General features: G+C 36.9%; 1 protein-coding gene across 7 annotated transcripts in view; it reads left to right on the top strand.

Annotated features, from left to right (window-relative positions):
• The window catches only part of igf2bp2a (insulin-like growth factor 2 mRNA binding protein 2a), a 74764-nt gene that overhangs the window by 15904 nt on the left and 40240 nt on the right, over positions 1-18620 (top strand). The window contains exons 1-2 of one of the 7 annotated variants that reach the window (XM_051904634.1): positions 1190-1213; positions 1464-1558. The exons of the other annotated variants lie outside the window; for them this stretch is intronic. Of the exons in view, the coding sequence (XP_051760594.1) occupies positions 1205-1213; positions 1464-1558 (104 nt within the window). The 5' untranslated portion in view covers positions 1190-1204. Of the gene's footprint in view, positions 1-1189; positions 1214-1463; positions 1559-18620 lie in introns of those variants that run through there. 7 annotated transcript variants of the gene reach the window in all.

The raw sequence follows: 18620 nt of genomic DNA, 5'->3' as shown, positions 1-18620 counted from the left end.
TTATTATTATTATTATTACTATTAATATAATCATAAATAATTTATTAATTATCTATATGTTAATAATATTAATACATTTTATTATTTTTTTTTATTTTAAACCTTGTGGTCTGGCTGTATAATGAAGAATGCCACAGCATTTCCGCACACAGACATTCAGGTGATCACTAAAGAATATCCTTGAGTAAACAAAAGCTGGAGTCAAGCCCATATTCTCTTACCAGTAACCATAGCGAGAGTGACCAAAGTAATATCAAAGATGGTGACTTCCATAAAACTGAAAAGTCTTATCACTTTTTGACACGACAAGAGTCCAATCAAGTTCATCTGTCAACTTCTTTATTAACCGACAGCAGCTTTAATGTCTGCGTGGAGAGCGAAGCAGTTGAGTCGTGAGTAGAACACAAAACTGACAGGAGGCGGAGAACAGTGACTGGATCTAAAACCTTCAGATGACACGCAGCTCATAGCTCTTTCACTGTAAGAAACAAAACATGAAAACCAACAAAACACGGTAGCCACATGTTTATGCAGTGCAGAGCGGCTCTCTCGCACTGTATGACGTAAAAGACAATAGTTGTCCAGTCCGGTTCTGTTCACACAGCACATGTGTTTTTAGTCCTGAAAATTTAGGGGTGTGAGATTGTTTATAGAATGTGGTTGTCATTCCCATAAATAACTGAACTGTGTGTGAAAGTAACCGTATTAAGGACTCAAATACAGGACTGATCACCATATTCTGCTGCTGTGTCAATGTGTCCTTATTTGATGGCAGTTCTTACGACTTCATGCCTAAGCCATTGAGCTTTTTAGATGAACATGATAAGGAACCAAAATAGTAGCCACAAACCTTGACAACGCATTCCTCTCAAATTCCCCTGTACTGACTTGTGGCTTAGCTGCCAAGTTCATTAAAGTGATTCATTCAGAATATATTGGGTCATGCTGTTGACTCAGTCTCCTGAGGAAAAAATAGCATGTGGACTTGTGTGGTGGCCTTGAAGACAGACTGAAGAAGTGAATTTGTTGAAACTCAAATCTAAAAAGACATTTACGTTTATTTGACCCATCTGTGCCTTCGTTAAAGTCTCTCTCTTTTGATGGTGCAAATGGCGCTAACTGTCTCGGCGATATTGTTCACTAACAGACATGTTGCTAGGATACGAAATTACTTCAGTTGGCACTGAGTTTCAGTGCTTTGAAAATGACCATGGTGAGTGGTTTGTGTCTTTCAAACTTACTGAAAGCGTATTTAGAAATAAATGCAATATTTGCTGCCGTCTTTCACGTCTTGTTTACATGATAGTAAGACATTTGTTTGTCACTTCCTTTAAAAGTGGCTGTAAGACCACTCCGGTTCAATGTGTCACTCTCTTTTATGTGATTGTCCAAGTCTATTCCTCTCTTATTGAAGGAACATAACCTTTTCCAAGATGACACAGTATTTTGAATGCTTATCTCAGACATCTGATCTGACATCTGAAAGCTTTCCGGAGATGTTCATGGGTCTTTCATCTGAAGTCCGAGTCAAGCTTGAGGACTTTAAACTGGAGTATGAGTTAAGTCTGAAGTCTCTTAGGGTCTTTTGTCATTTTGTCTCCAATCGTCTTTAATGCCTTTTTTATATTCTACTTAAAATTTATATTTACAAAAATGACATTATACAGGCAAAGGTATATTATTGTAAATAGATCGTTAAAGCAACACCATGGAACATTTGGTTCCCCCATGTGGTTGATAAGCGCAATTGTCTGTTACCGACGTTGTAAATACTGTCGCTGTATAAGCTTTCCCGTGGGCAGCGCAATACACGTGAATTTGTTGACTAATCTCAAAAGTACAGGACAGTAAGAAAAAATGTACATGTAAGACTTACAAATCCAGTAGCAGTAATGCAAGGTCTCCATCCATTTTGCAACTCGTTGCCTCTTTCGGATCGCGCCACCGAGTGTAAGCCTGTCCGATATTGATTCTTGTTCAGGCTCGTGTCTGATCACTCTCTCTCTTTTTTTTTTTTCTTCGCTTCCTCCGACAAAACCCTCTTTGGTTTCTTTTCTGGCTCTGCCATGGCGTTGGTTTTGAGACTTGCATATTAGATTGTTTCGTCCTATAGTTAGCTGTAGGCTAACTCCACCCAGGCTACGAGTAAAATATGTGACGTATGCCGTAAAGCAGATCGCACTCTTCCGCTGGCAGGGGATGGGCAAGGAGGCTGTGTGTACCAACCCGAACACGAAACTTGCAGAGTGTGGTTGTAGCAGCGGCAGTAGAATTTGTCCAGTTAAGAGTTGTTCTACCACTGAAATAATTTTATAGACATTATTTTAAGGTAAAAAATCTACATAGTGTTGCTTTAAATGGACAGTTTATCCAAAAATGAAAATTCTGTGACATCATTTATTCGCCCTCATGTCGTTCCAAACTTGTGACATTCTTTCTACTGCAGAAACACGAAAGAAGATATTTTGAAGAATGTTGGTAATAAACTACATTGGTGCCCATTGACATCCATCGTATAGACAAAAAAAGCACTGAGAGATATATACAATACATATGCAAATATTGTTTTTAAAACTGCACTAAACCCGTTTAATAAACACATGGTTCTAGTAAGTTTAATTACCATTCTATATTAATGTGCTGCTTTCATTGAAGCGCACGCACACACACGCACGGAGATCGAGTTGCACACACAGAAACTTTCAACATTGCTATTGCTTCGCTACTGAATTGCAACATTATATTTCTCAGAAATGAGGGGGTAAAATCATTGTTTTTGAAGTAATTAAACTCACAAATTCATTTTTAGTAGAAAGAGGACACAGCTAATTCATTAATTAATTAAAATAAATGCTATAAAAGATTCATTTAAATAATTGTAACCTTACCACACTACTTCATCTCTGTGTCTGATTTAAAGCAGGCAGAATGCTAGATCCAATGAACCTTAACCAACGAAAATAACTGACCAATGACCATGTTATAAGCTAGATGATCCACAGCTAGCTTCTTTGCCTCTACGTCGTGCATTAAAATTATTTAATGCACATCTAGCCGTGGATTAACCCTTACATATTTAAAAAAAATAATAATAAAATAAAAAATAAAGCTATATTTAAACAAAAACTTTGAGCCTAAATCTTAATTAAATTAATTATTTTTAATTATAAACTGAATTTGCACTAAAAATAAAATATAATGTAAACTAAAATAACTGAAGTTTTATTTTAACAAAAGCTTCAAGCTCAAATGAGATGCTGATACATCAGTGAATCCAACAGAAGTCTGAATTTTGTTAAATTCTGGAATATTTTAGTTGAAAATGAAAGTAAAACTCAGAACAAACTGTTTGAATAGCAGTTGGTGCTGCCATATGGTGCTGTTTAGTAGATTTGGTTATGCATGTGTAATTCAGGTAATTATCTTACTGTTAAAGCGACATCTTCATCAGTTTAGTCTGAAAATCTGAGATTTTGTCCCTCCTTGAGTTGAAAATAGTTTTCTTACCATAGATGAGTGCCATTACTCCTATTGTTAAATGTTGACGTACATTTCTTGGCATGTTTACTTGAGAAATAGTGTATCATGCGGATGTATCTGTAGTGTCATATTGAGGTCATATTGAGGTGTCACTTGTGATTTGTCAGCTCATAGTGCAGTGAGTGATTGAATATGAAGATATGTGGTGCTTTTCACAGGTTGAATTTGTGAATCAGTGTTTCAGTTATGCTCTCCTAGTGCTTAACGTTATCCTGAAGCTGCTGGGACTATTAATAGAATATGTGCTAATCAAGAGCGAAAACATGTTGAACATGAGTGATAAGCCTGATATGTTTAATCGTGTTACTGTGTAATAATACAAATTTGGAAAACGAGTTACAATTTTCGCTTTGTTGCTTCATTCCCTGAACATTATTCATTCAATATTTTGTCTTTTACTGAACATAACACTGTTCACAGAAATCTCAGATTCAGTCCTATGGGATGTTCTTCAAAGCTTGTAGTAACGCAAGGGAGCGGAGCATAGTGAAGGGTCAATTGCTGTTCATAAATAAATGTAGGCAGGCGTATGTTAACATCAGCCGCGGCAGAACCCCACCAAAATATTCATCCAAAACATAGACCTCAATATAAACTGAATCAATAATAAATTGTAAATGTGTTCAGCATTCTGTAACAAATATTTTTAGATTTTCTAGACTATTTTAAGTTGTAAAGTGAGCACTAAGCTGGGCAGCGGGTGCCTGAGTCCTCCCCAGCTCTACAGCGCCCCACAGTTTTCCAATGTAAATCTGTGGTGAAAAATGGAACTGCAGCGCCCCGCTTCTTTTTTTTTAAAGCTCCAGACCAAGACGATATCAATCTGCTTCAGCTATGTGTATATTAGTCTGCATCAGGTCAATAACTAGTTGGCATGTCTGTTCTTCATAGCAAATTAATAAAAATTTAAACGTGCTAATGTGAATAGCCTTTATATAGTTCTGTTGTGTTTGTTTTATGTTTGTTCTGAGAATAGAAATGAATTTCTTTTCCTCACCAGAATTCCTCCACAACTTGGAACAATCTAAAACAACATTTTGAGGCAATAAATACTACATTAAGGCAATACTAAGATAGCATTCTATGCGTTCCTGTCAGTCAACATCAGAGCGCCATTCTCACGCTGAATAACGCAAGGATGTTAGACCTCTGCTAAAATTGTGTCTGCATGTGTTCAGCTATTAGAATATAAAGCTTACAAAATGTTTATCACAAACTAGCGCTAAGACCCAGAATCTGCCATACCTGAATTTACGGTCAGGAGCCGCTACTGGTTAATGTGCTGGTAGTTCTGGCATCAAAACAGTGTTTCAGTCTTAATAAACTGTTTTTACAGCTTATATTCCATAGGCTGGGTAGAGCTTTGAATTGTAAACATTGGAGTATGTGTACATTGTAGAACTAGGTCTTTTTTGTAACTGCTCATGACACACCAGGACACAGTACTTTCCTTCCTTTTGCAGACTGTCAAACTGCTATATGGTATTCAGAGAAATTTATTTTTTGAATTCGGAGGCCTGTAACACTCTGTGCACAGGTGGATTGTGATAGACGTCACTTTATGGAGTGGAGAAACTGGTCTCTGTGTGCCAGAGCAGGCTCAGAAAAACCACAAGCCTGCCAAGGGCAGTTCATGCTATCATCAGCCTGTTGACTGCGCCAACTGGGTTTCAGATGAGCTCCAGTCTCTCTCACACATCCCTGTTTTGTCAACACTAACATTTTAAAATGTCCTCTACAACTTCCTTGATGCTTTTGCATGTCTTATTAAAATACTGTTGATGTTCTCATCTGCCGTTTGGTTCTGCTCCTTTGCTATTGGCATTTTGACTAGATCTGCACAATTAATTGAATAAATAAACAAGGTTACTCATTGTGAAAAGTGTTGACTACAGTACTCCATTTAGGTCTTCTCCCATTGCATCAACATTTACTGTTCACAGTGTGTGTTTTTTTTTTTTTTTTTTGTCAGTGGTTGAGCATTGTAAACAATCAGACATGTCACATAATTTTTTGTAAATTCTGTTAATCAAAATAATGACAATTACAGTATCAGGGAAAATAATTAACATTTATGAGTTATATCATGCTGTAGTATTAAACCAGAGGCTTCTGAGTCAGATTTGATTTTGTAATAAAAGACAGCTGTAAAAAGTATAAATAAATGTGGTGTATATATTTCATTAAATGTATAAGATTATATTTCGTTTCTCTCTCCATCACGGTGATGCATGATTCTGAGTTTTATTTACACTCCTATCAAACCCAATGGAACATACATCTTCCTGAAGAACAATAAATGCATCTTGTAAGCAATTAGAGCCTAAGGCACTGGATTACTTATTACATTAATAACTCAACCTTATGAACTCGTTTCATGAAGTCACACTAATGTAAACTATGACAGAAAGTGATTTAGGATTTTCCACAAGCCTGCTTAATTTAAGGCTGCTTCCTTTTGCTGGATGAGTACTGAAGAGACATAAGCGCGGAACACACCAAGCCGTTTTCTCAGTGCGTTCCGCACCGTCGGCTGAAGTTGGTCCTTGTTGGCTTTTTTTCGGCTGATTTGACATGTTGACTCGGCGTCGGAGCTTGTCTGTCAGTCGGGCCATCTGATCATTCTGATTGGCTGTTCAGCTACTGCCACCTGCTGGTACGGAAAGGCATTTCTTCTTATGCAGGCGCAGAACTGACGCGCTACTTGGCTGTCAGGTGTTGAGCGTCGGTTTGGTGTGTCAGGGCAACTTTGGACCCAGACGCTGCTGGCGTGAGCCAACCCCACAGTCTGCTTTTGTCGCCACTAGTTTGTCGGCGTCGGCTTAGTATGTTCTGGGCTATAAAAACATATAGGCTAAACTACGGCTGTCAATTTAACACGTTTAGTGAAAATTTTATATAAAACAACATAAATATATTTTTAGGGATATACTCACAATTAAAACTTAAACAACTTTGTTTTTGTGAATCTGCAGTAGTTGTTTTTTAGCTGGTTAGCCAGCTGGTCTCCCAGTCTACCCGAAATCACTCTAAAACCGGCCACCAGACAGGTCTGACAAACTACGACCAGCAAATACACTTAGGCTTGTTTAAGATGTTTTTCTTCAGAAGGGATACATTTATTGACTTCTAAACTCACTTTTCATAACATCTATGCATAAATTGTTGTCTGCGACAATCTGACTTTTAAAGGATGTTCACTTGGTGGCTTTTCATTAAACATTATATGCAGTTAATTATATTAATTTGATTTATTAAGACATGTTGTGTAATTAATTTGTATTTTATTCATTTTAGAGCTGGAATGTAGACTGAAAAATAACAATCACATGTTGTTCAAGCTCTAACCGAAGCTTTGGGAAGGACTCTATTAGCAGTTTTAGAGATGCAGTGAGGATGCCTCATGTAAACACTCCTTCCTGTCTCTTGCCGTCTCAACCATTAATATCCTGGAGCAAAGTGGACAAGCTCCTTACCAGAAGTACTCTTTGTGTTTCTCTAATGGGGCTGCTATTTAGAGCAGGTATTTCTCAAAGAGTAGAACAGGCAGATCACTGTTGCCTGTGGAAGATGAAAGCACAAATAACTGATAAATACTTGCAGATTTGTGTTGGTGGGTTTTTTTTTTTGTTTGTGTGTGTGTGTGTGTGTGTGTGGCTGACCCATAAAATGAAGCAGGACTGGAAACAGCTGGCAGACTGTACCTTTATTTACCAAACAACAACTCTGCACCAAACTCCCAGTACGCTGATTACTTAATGCATCAGTGGACTAACAATGCCCTCCAACAAATCCTGTGATCTCTTCAGCTGAACATTTAAGCAAACTGTGAACACAATGTACCTGCAGGGTACAGGATGCAGTAGTAATTTCTTTCTTGCTTTCCTGGCTTGATGCTGGATTTTATGTGGATTTCAACAGTAAAACTGTAGACTGATATGAATGTTTTTTTTTTTATTTTTTTTTTTATTTATTTATTAGAGAACAAGATAGCCCATGGCCAGTATATAGCCAAAATATATAATATCATGCTATTCAATTTAAAGATAATAAATAAGATAATAATAATAATCAATTTCTTCAATGAAATGTATATTTATTGTATATAATAATTAATGAAATAATTAGAATTAGAAATAATTTGAAAATGAATCAATTAAAAACAATTTGACCTTGAGAATTTATAAAATTTAATTTTTATATAGAAACACCTTGATTCTGTAATCCTATTATAGTATTTTTCACAAATAATGAAGTTGTTAAAAACATTACTAAAAAGTAATGCGTTTGTGTGCAATGGGAATCATTTTCTCAAATGAACACCAACTAATTTTATTTACATTACACAGTGAATATGACAGCAATATGACGGTGGCAAACTGAATCTGCATGACTGTGGAGCACAAAAGACATTTTGAGAAATGTCACAGGGTTTTTTTGTCTATGAAGTCAAAGGTAACCAAACAGCTTTCATTGACATCATTGACTTGCATTATGTTGTGGCAAAACAAGGGGTTTGAATCATGAGGAATTTAGCAGTTCTGGTTCCATAACGCTTTCTTGTAGTGATTCTTTTATATTTTTGTGACTAGTCTAGTGACTTTTCAGGAAACCGTTCTGTAAATGATTCTTTTCTTCTTACTGAGCAACAAGAATTACTGTATATGAAATCATAATTAATTTAGATTAAATATACCTGAATAATATGCTTCAGTAATTCCCTCAGTTCTCTTGTCACTGTTTTGCCGCCTAAATCTCTCATTGGATGAGAGTGTAGCGCTCTCTGATGGGCTGTGCTGGTCAGTGGGCGGGGCTGTGACTGGGTGGCGCTTGCTCAGAGTGCTGCTGTGTGATCTCTGTGTATGTGTGTGAGTGTAAGTGAGCTGCAGTGCAGCTGCTCGAGTGGAAGTTACGCCTGCAGCAGTGAGCACTGCATTGTAAATTGTAGTAAACAACATAATCTTGTGTACATGTAAAGCAGTAGCACGATTGTCTCAGTGAATTAGACTGAATTGTTTACCTTACATGTTTGCATCTGCTGTTTTTTCCCTCTTTTTAAAACACTTCAGTAGCTGAGTAGAGCAGGAGTAGATGCATATAAGATTGTAATTGTACTAGTGATATAAATACTGCTGGTAGCAAACCCAAAGTCTCTCAGAAATCTGTCTCACTTCTTTGTGGTTGAGTGTATATGCATTTTATGGGAGATATATTGTGTATTAATATTAATAATTTCTGCAAACCTCTGCAAACACTGTCATCTGTTACTGCTGCTACTGGTTATATATTATATTAATTTATTTATTTGTTCAGTGTCAGTTTTGCCTGTAGGGAGGACTATAAATGGGGGAGATTGTGATTGATTATAAAGTGGTTTAAAAGAGTGCATTTCTAATAGTGTTTTGGTTAATCTACAAATATACATTAGCTCCCTGGTGGCTGGCTGCAGTAGAGATCATAAACCCCGCCCTCTCCATGTAATTAAATGGGACCCGAGTCAAACTAAAAAAATCTAATTACACTTCAAATAATTTTTTTTTCGACTATGCTTTCTGTTATTTCATGTAGTTTTTATCACACTGACATATATTCAAGTGTTTGTTTTTCCACTTAGTTCCAACCAAGGTGTAATGTCATGATTGACAGCTGTGCTTGCGATTGAGTCTGCGGGAGTGGGAGTGTGGACGGGACCTTGATACCGCGGCTTCACCTCAGGATCGCTACTGCACACAGTCGGGCTCCAAATGACATAATCGGCAACAACCATTTTTGAGATATTTTAGCTTAATTTTTCTACAGTGGAAGGAAGTGGAGACATCATCCATCTTTTTTTTTAGTCTATGGCTCTGCTGCACTTCGTTATGCACCCCACTCAGTTAGTTGTTAGGATGATAAAAAGTTTTAAAAGTCTCGTCTGCCTCAGGTCTAGCAGCACTTGTCAGTGGCAAAATGATTGAGATGGCCAATCAAATCAAAGAAAGTGGGCCTTATTGACAGAAGCTGAACGTGAATTACAGCATAATACTTCAGTTTTAACTGTGAAAGAGTGAGATAAGATGTAAGTAGCTAAACACAATATCTGACAATTGTTTTACAATAGAAATGTTAAACGACGACAGTAATATTCAGTGATGCAAACTAATCGACTTTTTTTCTCAAAAGTCAGCCTTTTGAATTGAACATGTTATTTACATGATTCATGTAAATCATAACTGAATGTGATGAGATTAAACATTTTTAAAGCGTTAATGTGTGCATATTTCAAAATAAAATATTATTTGCAGACAGTTACAATTGATTACTTCATAACTAGAATTAGACTTAGACCTAGCTTTACCATTCTTATTTCTTTTTTATTCCCTTAAAGATATTTTAATTCCTTTAAATAAAACAATCATTACACATCCCTCCCAGTGTTCAAGACATGGTTACGGCCTTGTTTTTACCCGGGGTTATGAAACCCTGCTCCAGTGCAATTTAACCCCACATTGTGGAGCTAAATGTGCACAATGTAAAATGATGTGGTGTTGGAATGTTATGACTAGATGTTTAGCAACAGACAGCTATTCGTGTGCCTCGTATTCACATGCTTTGGACAGAAACAGAAACAATGTTTGAGGAGTAAAATGTTAAATGGTGACGGAAAATGCATCAATTGGAGTGAAGAAGAGACCATTTTATTCTTACTTTTTATCATCCGAAAAGTCCATTCACATAAAACTTGAATGTAAATGGCTTGCGTGCTGTGTTTGTCCAATGACACGGATACTGAAAAAATGTCAAATAAGAACTTTAGCCCAGGATTTAGGAATGTACATTATTAAACGGCAGCTTATGAATACCCAGGACGAATTCTTAACCTAGAGTAAAACCCCATTTCTAATGTAATAAGTTTATTTTACTTCCTCAAAACTTCCTAGTACTAAGCAATCCTAAACAGCTGCATAAAGTTTTCTTTCTTAAACCGAGTTAAGGAGTTCATGAGTGGCTCCTAAGAGCAAGACTCTCTGACTCTTGGTTTCAATGAGTGAGTACTGACAGCAGCAGAGGGCCTGTCAGGGAGCTGCTGCCTCCATTTACCCGTGAGGAGCATCTGCCTCCTGCAGGATCTCAGCCAGGCAGGTGAACACACTGCATTCTCATTAGCCTTCACTCTGAGAGTGAGAGCGACAGCAAACAAGAGAGAGAGAGGAAAGGGTGTTTATGGTGTTTTTTTCCTCCTAAGGTCTTTGTATGTCTAAGGCAGAGGACAGAAGGCCATTTAGATCAGTATGGCCAGACCATCCTAATGGTTTCTGCACTGATGGATCCTTGAGCATTAGTTATACACGTCATATATGGCACATTCATCATGTTGAATTTCTTTGGTGTCATTTGAGCACATTGTATAAAACATTGCCTTTCCCTATGATGTTTATTTGGCAGGAGATCTGTTATTTCTGGTCTAGTTGCCTCCTTACACTCTGAGACTGAGTATTGACACATTTCTTCATCTGGGATTTTAAAATGTAAACTGTTTTTTTTTTACTAAAAAGATGACTAGTAACTACAAAACAAATGTGTTGCTTCTTCAAATAAGTTGTATTCTCTTTGAAATTGTTCTTGAAATACAGTGACTATGAGAGGAAACACTTTCAAGGTGGCATAATCTTCTTCTCTTTTGTGTCTGTTCTGTTGCCGTTAGAAAAGCACAGAATGTTCCATTGACACTTGGACAGTTCCGAGTTTTAGTTCCTGTCATGAGAAGTTCTTTACTGACTTCAGGAAACACTGAAAGCTCAGTCAGTTGTAACAGCAGGGAGGAAGTCATTTGTGTTGATCTCAAGACAGACAAAACATTTGTGCAAAAGTACTCTCAGCACCATCTTCAGCAACTTATCTGACAAGAAGACTGACCCTGTAGTTGAGGTGTTAACCTCAGTGAAGTGCGCTCTGAATGTTGAGAGTATTACTTCCCAATTTTAGCTGATTTGGTGTATTTGACATCTAATTTAGTACTTTGGCAGAGATATAAGTTTTATATTTTATTGGACTTATAAATATAAAAAAATGTTTAAAATATTATCTGGGAAAAAATGGCACTTTCTATTATCTTTTTTCTACCCATTATCATTAGAGTACTGTCAGATGTACACTACCCTTCAAAAGTTTGGTGTTGGTAAGATGTTTCTGAATGAAGTCTCTTATTCTCTTATGCTATTTTATCAAAAATACAGTAAAAATACTGTTAAGTGATTTAAAAGTAGTTTTTTAATTTCTTTAAAACAAATCATACTTACTAAACTTTTAAATGGTGGAGTATAAACCTGAAGAAAAACATAAAACTATGACTATCTATATTATTATTATTATTATATATGATATATTATTATTAGTAGTAGTAGTAGTATTTTTTTTTTTTTTTTTTTTTTTTACTTTTCTGCAAATCTCTTGCAATATCTTGCAACTTCTGGGTTGAAAACCCCTGGATTAGGAGACTGTTTCCAAAGAAATTTGTGTTATGTTGATTTTGAACACGAAAATGTGTTATTCCTCTAAAAATATTTACTTTATTTTTTGACACTTTGATAAAACGGCGATTTTGGTGCCATTTATTTTGTTAATTCTCAGTACAACTGTCATTTCCTACAAACCAGTAATCCACCCAAATCTTTAATTACGTCACCACACCATCATTCAGCATTTCAGTTGTAGAAGTGAGCACTGCCACGCACTGAAATTTTCATCAGGAAGAGCAAAGTGAGTTCTGATCCTGTCATGTGACTCTCAAGTACTAAATTAAATGTCCACGTTCTTCCTGTCGTTTCCAAAATACCCTGAATCTGTGAAATTCTCAGAAAACCAGCACATTTGCAGGCATAGATGCTTATTTATCACAGGGCTCCTGAGACTGAGGGAAACCCATTGTGGCTTTTAAAGTTCCTGTGCATCCAAAACTATTAAAACCAGGAATGTGAAGCTTTTTAAAGTGTCTGCATAGATTCACAGCCCAAGACAAGACATTTGAAGTAGGATTGCATTTCATGCATCTGAGGAGGGAGCAAAACCTTCCTGAAACTGCTAACTTAGCTCTTCTTCTTTGACTCTTTATGAGGCCACACTGTGGGATGTATAGGACAGACATGGAACATTGGCCGTCTGTGGCTTGCGAGTTGCCGCCTGGTGTCAGTTCTGCACACCCTCATGAGTGTGTGAGTGTATGTGTCCTGCCACCCATATGGAGTGGAGCCACTATGTCTCATCTCTGCATGAGTGCGTTTTTTGTTCCTGTGGATGTTACCCATCATAACGTTTGCTCCTTTCATGAGACTAGTATGTTTAGTTTAAAGGGTTAGTTCTGTAAAATTCTGTCATTAAGTACTCACCCTCATGTCATCCCACACCCGTAAAACCTTCGTTCATCTTCGAAACACAAATTAAGATATTTTTGATAAAATCCGGTGGCTCAGTGAGGCCTGCATTGCCAGCAAGTTCATTTACACTTTCAAATGCCCATAAAGGTACTAAAGATATATTTTAAACAGTTCATGTGACTACAGTGGTTTAACCTTAATGTTATAAAGGGACGAGAATACTTTCTGTGTGCCATAATACAAAATAATGACTTTATTCAACAATATCTAGTGATGGGCGATTTCAAAACACTGCTTCAAAGCTTTACAAATCTTTTGTTTTGTATCAGTGGTTCGGAGCTTGAATCAAACTGCCAAAGTCACACAGACCATTGAAATTTCGAAATACTTATGAAGTAAAAGCTTTGAAGCCTTATGAAGCAGTGTTTTGAAATCACCCATCATTAGATATTGTTGATTTTATCAAAAATATCTTAATTTGTCTTCTGAAGATGAAAAAAGGTCTTACGGGTGTGGAATGACATGAGGGTGAGTAATTAATGACAGAATTTTCATTTTTGGGTGAACTATCCCTTTAAAAGATGCAACAATAAATGGTAGGGCTAGATATTGATACAGAGTTGATTTGATTTTGATTCACAAGCTCTTGATTTGATTCTGATTTTGTTTCAGTTTGATTTGATATTGATTAATTTGGATATATATCAGGCACAGTTCATGTCTCTCAACTAAAGCTATAAACTATACAGAGAAGGTTTACTAGGTTTTTACCAAGGCTTATATAGGAGAGGATAATGGGAGCATCCTAACCAGCCAAGCCTTGACCCCTTCTAAGGAACATGTAGTTTTTACCTTCAATGAAGGTGTTTTAGGTGCAGATGGAGGTCAAGCTGATCAAAACACTGCAACCAAAGTGCAAGCCACTTTTTGATTGCCACTTTGTTCTCATTTCCTGTACATGGATCCAGATATGAGTCCGCTTCCTGTCTTTGTTGTGTCCACGGCCAGGGGATTAGAGAGAAGCGAGGTCCACCTCTTTCTCATTCTCCAATGAGGAACGGCTGAAAGTTTGTTCTCTGTCTGCACACGTGTGACGCCCAATTAGCCGCCCCCTGCTCACGTGCCCGCGTTGTGGCTGAGTGATTTATGTATGGTGAATAACATTTCGTCTGGCTGACAGGGATGATCGGATGGTGGTCGTTAGCAGGTCTGAGAGGTCCTGGCCCAAGGTGAATGGTCCTATTCTGACCCGTCTGCTGCACGCTGCTTCGAGTGGCGAACGTTCCTTCGCACCATCCACGCGGATGTGAGGATCTGTATGCGAGCGTGTGCGCCGACATGGTTTTCTAGCTTGTGCGCTGCATCTGGCTGCTGTAAATATTAGCTTTTCAACTGAACGTGGCCACCCTCAGATATTCAAAGGCAGAAATTGAGAAGCGTGTTTTTTTATTTAGTTGTCTGGCACCCTTTTCTAAACCAGCAGCAGACAGCTTGGTTACGTTCAACAAACATATGGTAAGCAGTGCATTCAGTCTGCATCTTCTAGTGCTGGTGGTTTTGGACTGGGGTGAAGGGGTCTGTGAGACCGATTTCAAAAGGGCATTGGGTTCAGCTCCATTACACATAAATATAAACAAATACTCACTGAAGAGATTCGAAAATAACAAGCTAATAAAACTGCCCCCTCCTGATGGCACATCATAAATTGATCCTCAGTGTTTGTGTGTGAACTCATTTATGGCATTACTTGCGTATATGAGTGTTACAGATGCAGAATTCAGGAGTTGATTCAATGAGTGTGATTTTGTGTATGCACTAAATACACCTTTTAAATGTTTTTTTTTTTTTTTCAGGGATGCACCAATGTTGAACATTTGGACTGATAACAATAAACTGATAATTTTTTCATGTTATGGCTGATAACCGATAAATGGTTTCAAGGGGTCATGACATGAGAAATCAAATTTGCCTTGATCTTTTGACATGTAAGAGGTTTTTGTACAATTAAAGCATCCTTCAAGTTGGATAGTTTAAAACATATTCCTCATTATAAACAAATAATTTATTATTCAAGCTCCAAAAATGGCACATTTTGATATTGCGGGATCTGTGACGTCACACGGGCAAATACATTTGCATATGACTGACTCCTTACAATGATGCTGTCGATACTAGAAACAGTATACAGATGCACGTTCAGTTTCACACTTGAGTCTGTCGACAACAGGACAAATGACACGTCCTGTTTTAACAGCTCGTTTGAGTCTGTGCAGACTTCAGAAGGATCCCAGCATCAGAAACAAATGGATGGTTTATTTTAATGGCAACCTAGATTACGTCAGAGGATTATATGTTTGTTCAGAGCATTTTGTTTTGTTAACGAGGCACAGTGTAATGGAGAGATCGCAAAGAAAGTTTTGTTGAAAGATGAAGCAGCCAACTGTATTGTATCTGACAGCAGCTGCATCAAACTGTAAGTAAATGATTTCATAATGCTTTGTCTGTAAGTGACAGTTTTATATGGATAATTTTTTCAACACGCTTATTCGCGTGCAGTACCGAGTGGGCGTTGATACTGTTTCCTATGCAATGACGTTAGCCAATCATAACAGTGGCTGTTTACTGACAAGCCTTAAAGGAGCCGCCAATTAAAAATAGATCATTTCAGACGGAGGGTCAGAATGAAAGTTGAAAATAATTGTTTTTCTGCATATGGGTCAATGACGTGATGTGTCATTTTTTTCTTCCAAAGGCCTTAATAATAATAAAAAGATATGACATCCAAAGTATGTAAGGTATTACAACTAGATCTCTTTTATTGAAGTGTCAAAAGGTTATTCGGTTTAACCGGCCAAAGGCAAATACAACCATTTAATTTGTGATTTAAAATATATTAAAATGTAATAAATGTATATATTTTTTATTTTGGCATGATTTTATGACATCTTATATCAACATATGGTATTAAAATTATGTGTAGCAGTCGTTGCTTTGTTATGAGAAAGAATGTCCGGAAAAATTAATTTCATTGATGTCATCCGGAGTAACTAACATAAAGGGACCATTTTTGATCAAGTCATACGGTCAGTATCATGTGACAGGATGTGACATCATTCAGACACTTGCAAAGGACCACATGGTCATAAAGCAAAGTAACTAACTCTCTCTTAACTATTTGGGAAATTAATGTTTTCACTTGCTCATACGCATGTCCCGAAATATCAGGTCATTCGGTACAACCGCTATAAAACATGGAAAATGGTGTAATATTTTAAAAACTTGTACTAAATATAAAAATTTTGACTGTCCTTTTACTGGCTAGCTAGCTAGCTAGATATCAGCCTGTTAGCATTGTTTGAAAATATCATTATTTGGTATAACCAAAAGTATCATTCGGTAAAACTAAAGTTTTGGTTAAATTTTGGTTTTTGTCATAATAAATTAAAAATAAAACACTAAAACATGTAATCAATCATTTTAAATGTTACAAATTGTACAAATTTAGGCATCACAACATATAATGTGCAGCTTAAAAATTTATATGCATTTTGTTATTAAATTAGTGTAATCAAAGTAGGCGAAATGAGCATGCACAGTTAAATATCTACTCTACGATACTGATAAATTAAAAATATTTTTTTTAAAATTTGCCAGAAAACCAATTTAGTGCCAGTACATTTCATTTTTGGACTTTCTTTTGCCAGTTTATTGATAGGAACGGTGAGAAAAAGACGTGGAAAAAATAGGGTGAAAGTTGGGAACAAGATTAAGAAATGATGCAAGTTGGACTCAAACTAATGTGTTGCCTATGCAAGCACCACCGTGCAAGAGACTGAGCACATGCAAACAAAGTGGACAGCTTAAAGTCCCTATATACATGTCTTTTGTGAATGTATAGAAGAAAGGCAGAGAGATGCTCATGCTGAGGTTCACCAGGATCCTCCCGTGATGGGCAGGGCGTGTGCATCTGAGCCTGTGCGCGTCCAGGAAGGACTCAGTAATCCAGTGCTGCCACAGGCATGTCGAAAATGAGGAGCCCCTGAAGAGTTGTGGAGAGCACTGTCACTTTTTCCACCCCAGGAGGGTGGAGGAAAGATGGAGAGATTGTGGAGGAGAAGAGAGGGAAAGAACATGGATGGTTATGGTGGTTAGAAAGAGAGAGAGTGAGCAGACAGAAAAAAGAAGCCGTCCACTTGTTGTGTTGTCGGCATTTGAACTTCAACACAAGTCATGACAGAGAAATGAATAGTTGCTGCTATTCTTTCCTTTCCTCTGATCCAACTTTCTTAATTTTTGTAGCAGGGGGGACCATTGACTGCTTTTTTCCCCCTTCATAACTCACCGACCTAAACAAATCTACCTTCCGTCTTTTGGTATTAGAAACGGTTATATGTGCCTTAAGTAAATGAACCATCAGTTCACCCAAAAATAAAAATTCTGCCATTCTTTATTCACCCTTATGTCATTCCAAACCTGTATGATTTTATTTCCTCTCTGAAACACAAAAGAAGATATTTTGAAGAATGTTGGTTAACAAACAGCTTTGGTTACCATTGACTTTCACTGTAAGGGCAAAAAACATTGAAACATTTCTCTAAATATCATCATTTATGTTCCACAGAAGAAAGAAAATCAGTAGAGCTGCACGATTCTGGATAAATTGAGAATCACAATATTTTTGTTTAAAATAGAGATCTGAATAGACAACTAAACAACATAGCGTTATTTACTAGAGGTTCTGACAGTTGTTTTTTTTGTTTTTTTTTCTCCAAAAATTTTCTTGTCAGCACCTACTGGTGTAACGATGTAATTGATACAATCTTTATTTGAAGCCTTAATTTACTTTCAGAAGTCGATTTATTTTATTTTGATTGATAGACAGCAGTGTTTATATCCGAACTATAAACTTTTATCCTCGCACTTCTGTGATAATTTTAATCATTGTAACACAGAAATAATGATACTTTGTGGTTGAAAAAACTGTTTGTGAACCTGTTTCATACCTGTACATGACAACTGCTTTCTCTGGCTCAGTGGCAGCGTCAATGCAGATCTGAATGTTCACTGTGATTTTGTCAAAGGTTTAATAGACACAAGTGAATCGTAATTTAGGAATAAAATCAAGTGAATCGATAACAAGATCTTTTAATAATTAATCGTACAGCTATATCATACAGGGGTTGAAACGATATGACAGCGAGTAAATGAAGACAGAATATTCATTTTTGGGTAAGCTATCCCTTTATCAATTTATAATTATATATTAGGGGTGGACGATATTTGAGATTTGCTTAAAATGTTCAGTAATATTTACTAGAGACCAGAAACATCATGAAAAGTTTTTTAAAAATTTGTAATGTTAAATTTATGGCAAAAAAAAAAAATCATATATACAGTATCTGTAAGTAAAAGATGTTTATTTGTAGACAGATGGGGATAATAATGTGTCTGGAGTAGCTCTTACAAGTGCATCGTGAATAGAAACGGCACATCTGCCAAATGAAGGTCTGTCACATCTCCCTACAATGGACTCTTCCAGTGTAGACGGCATCATTGATTATAATGAGAGCAATTTGGATTATCAAGAAATGCTGCTCATGTTCGCTGTAGACACTGCGTTACAGTTGATGAAAAGGTGGAGGTTTGAGCTAGCTGAACTGCTGTGCTGAAATGGGAAATTGCCCTTTCTCAACATGAAGCTTAGAGGGATTGACAGTTATCTAATCT

The sequence above is a fragment of the Ctenopharyngodon idella genome, chromosome 9 (genome assembly GCF_019924925.1).
Source record: "Ctenopharyngodon idella isolate HZGC_01 chromosome 9, HZGC01, whole genome shotgun sequence".
NCBI classification, from domain to species: Eukaryota; Metazoa; Chordata; class Actinopteri; order Cypriniformes; family Xenocyprididae; genus Ctenopharyngodon; species Ctenopharyngodon idella.
This window is presented reverse-complemented; position numbering and strand designations above follow the sequence as displayed.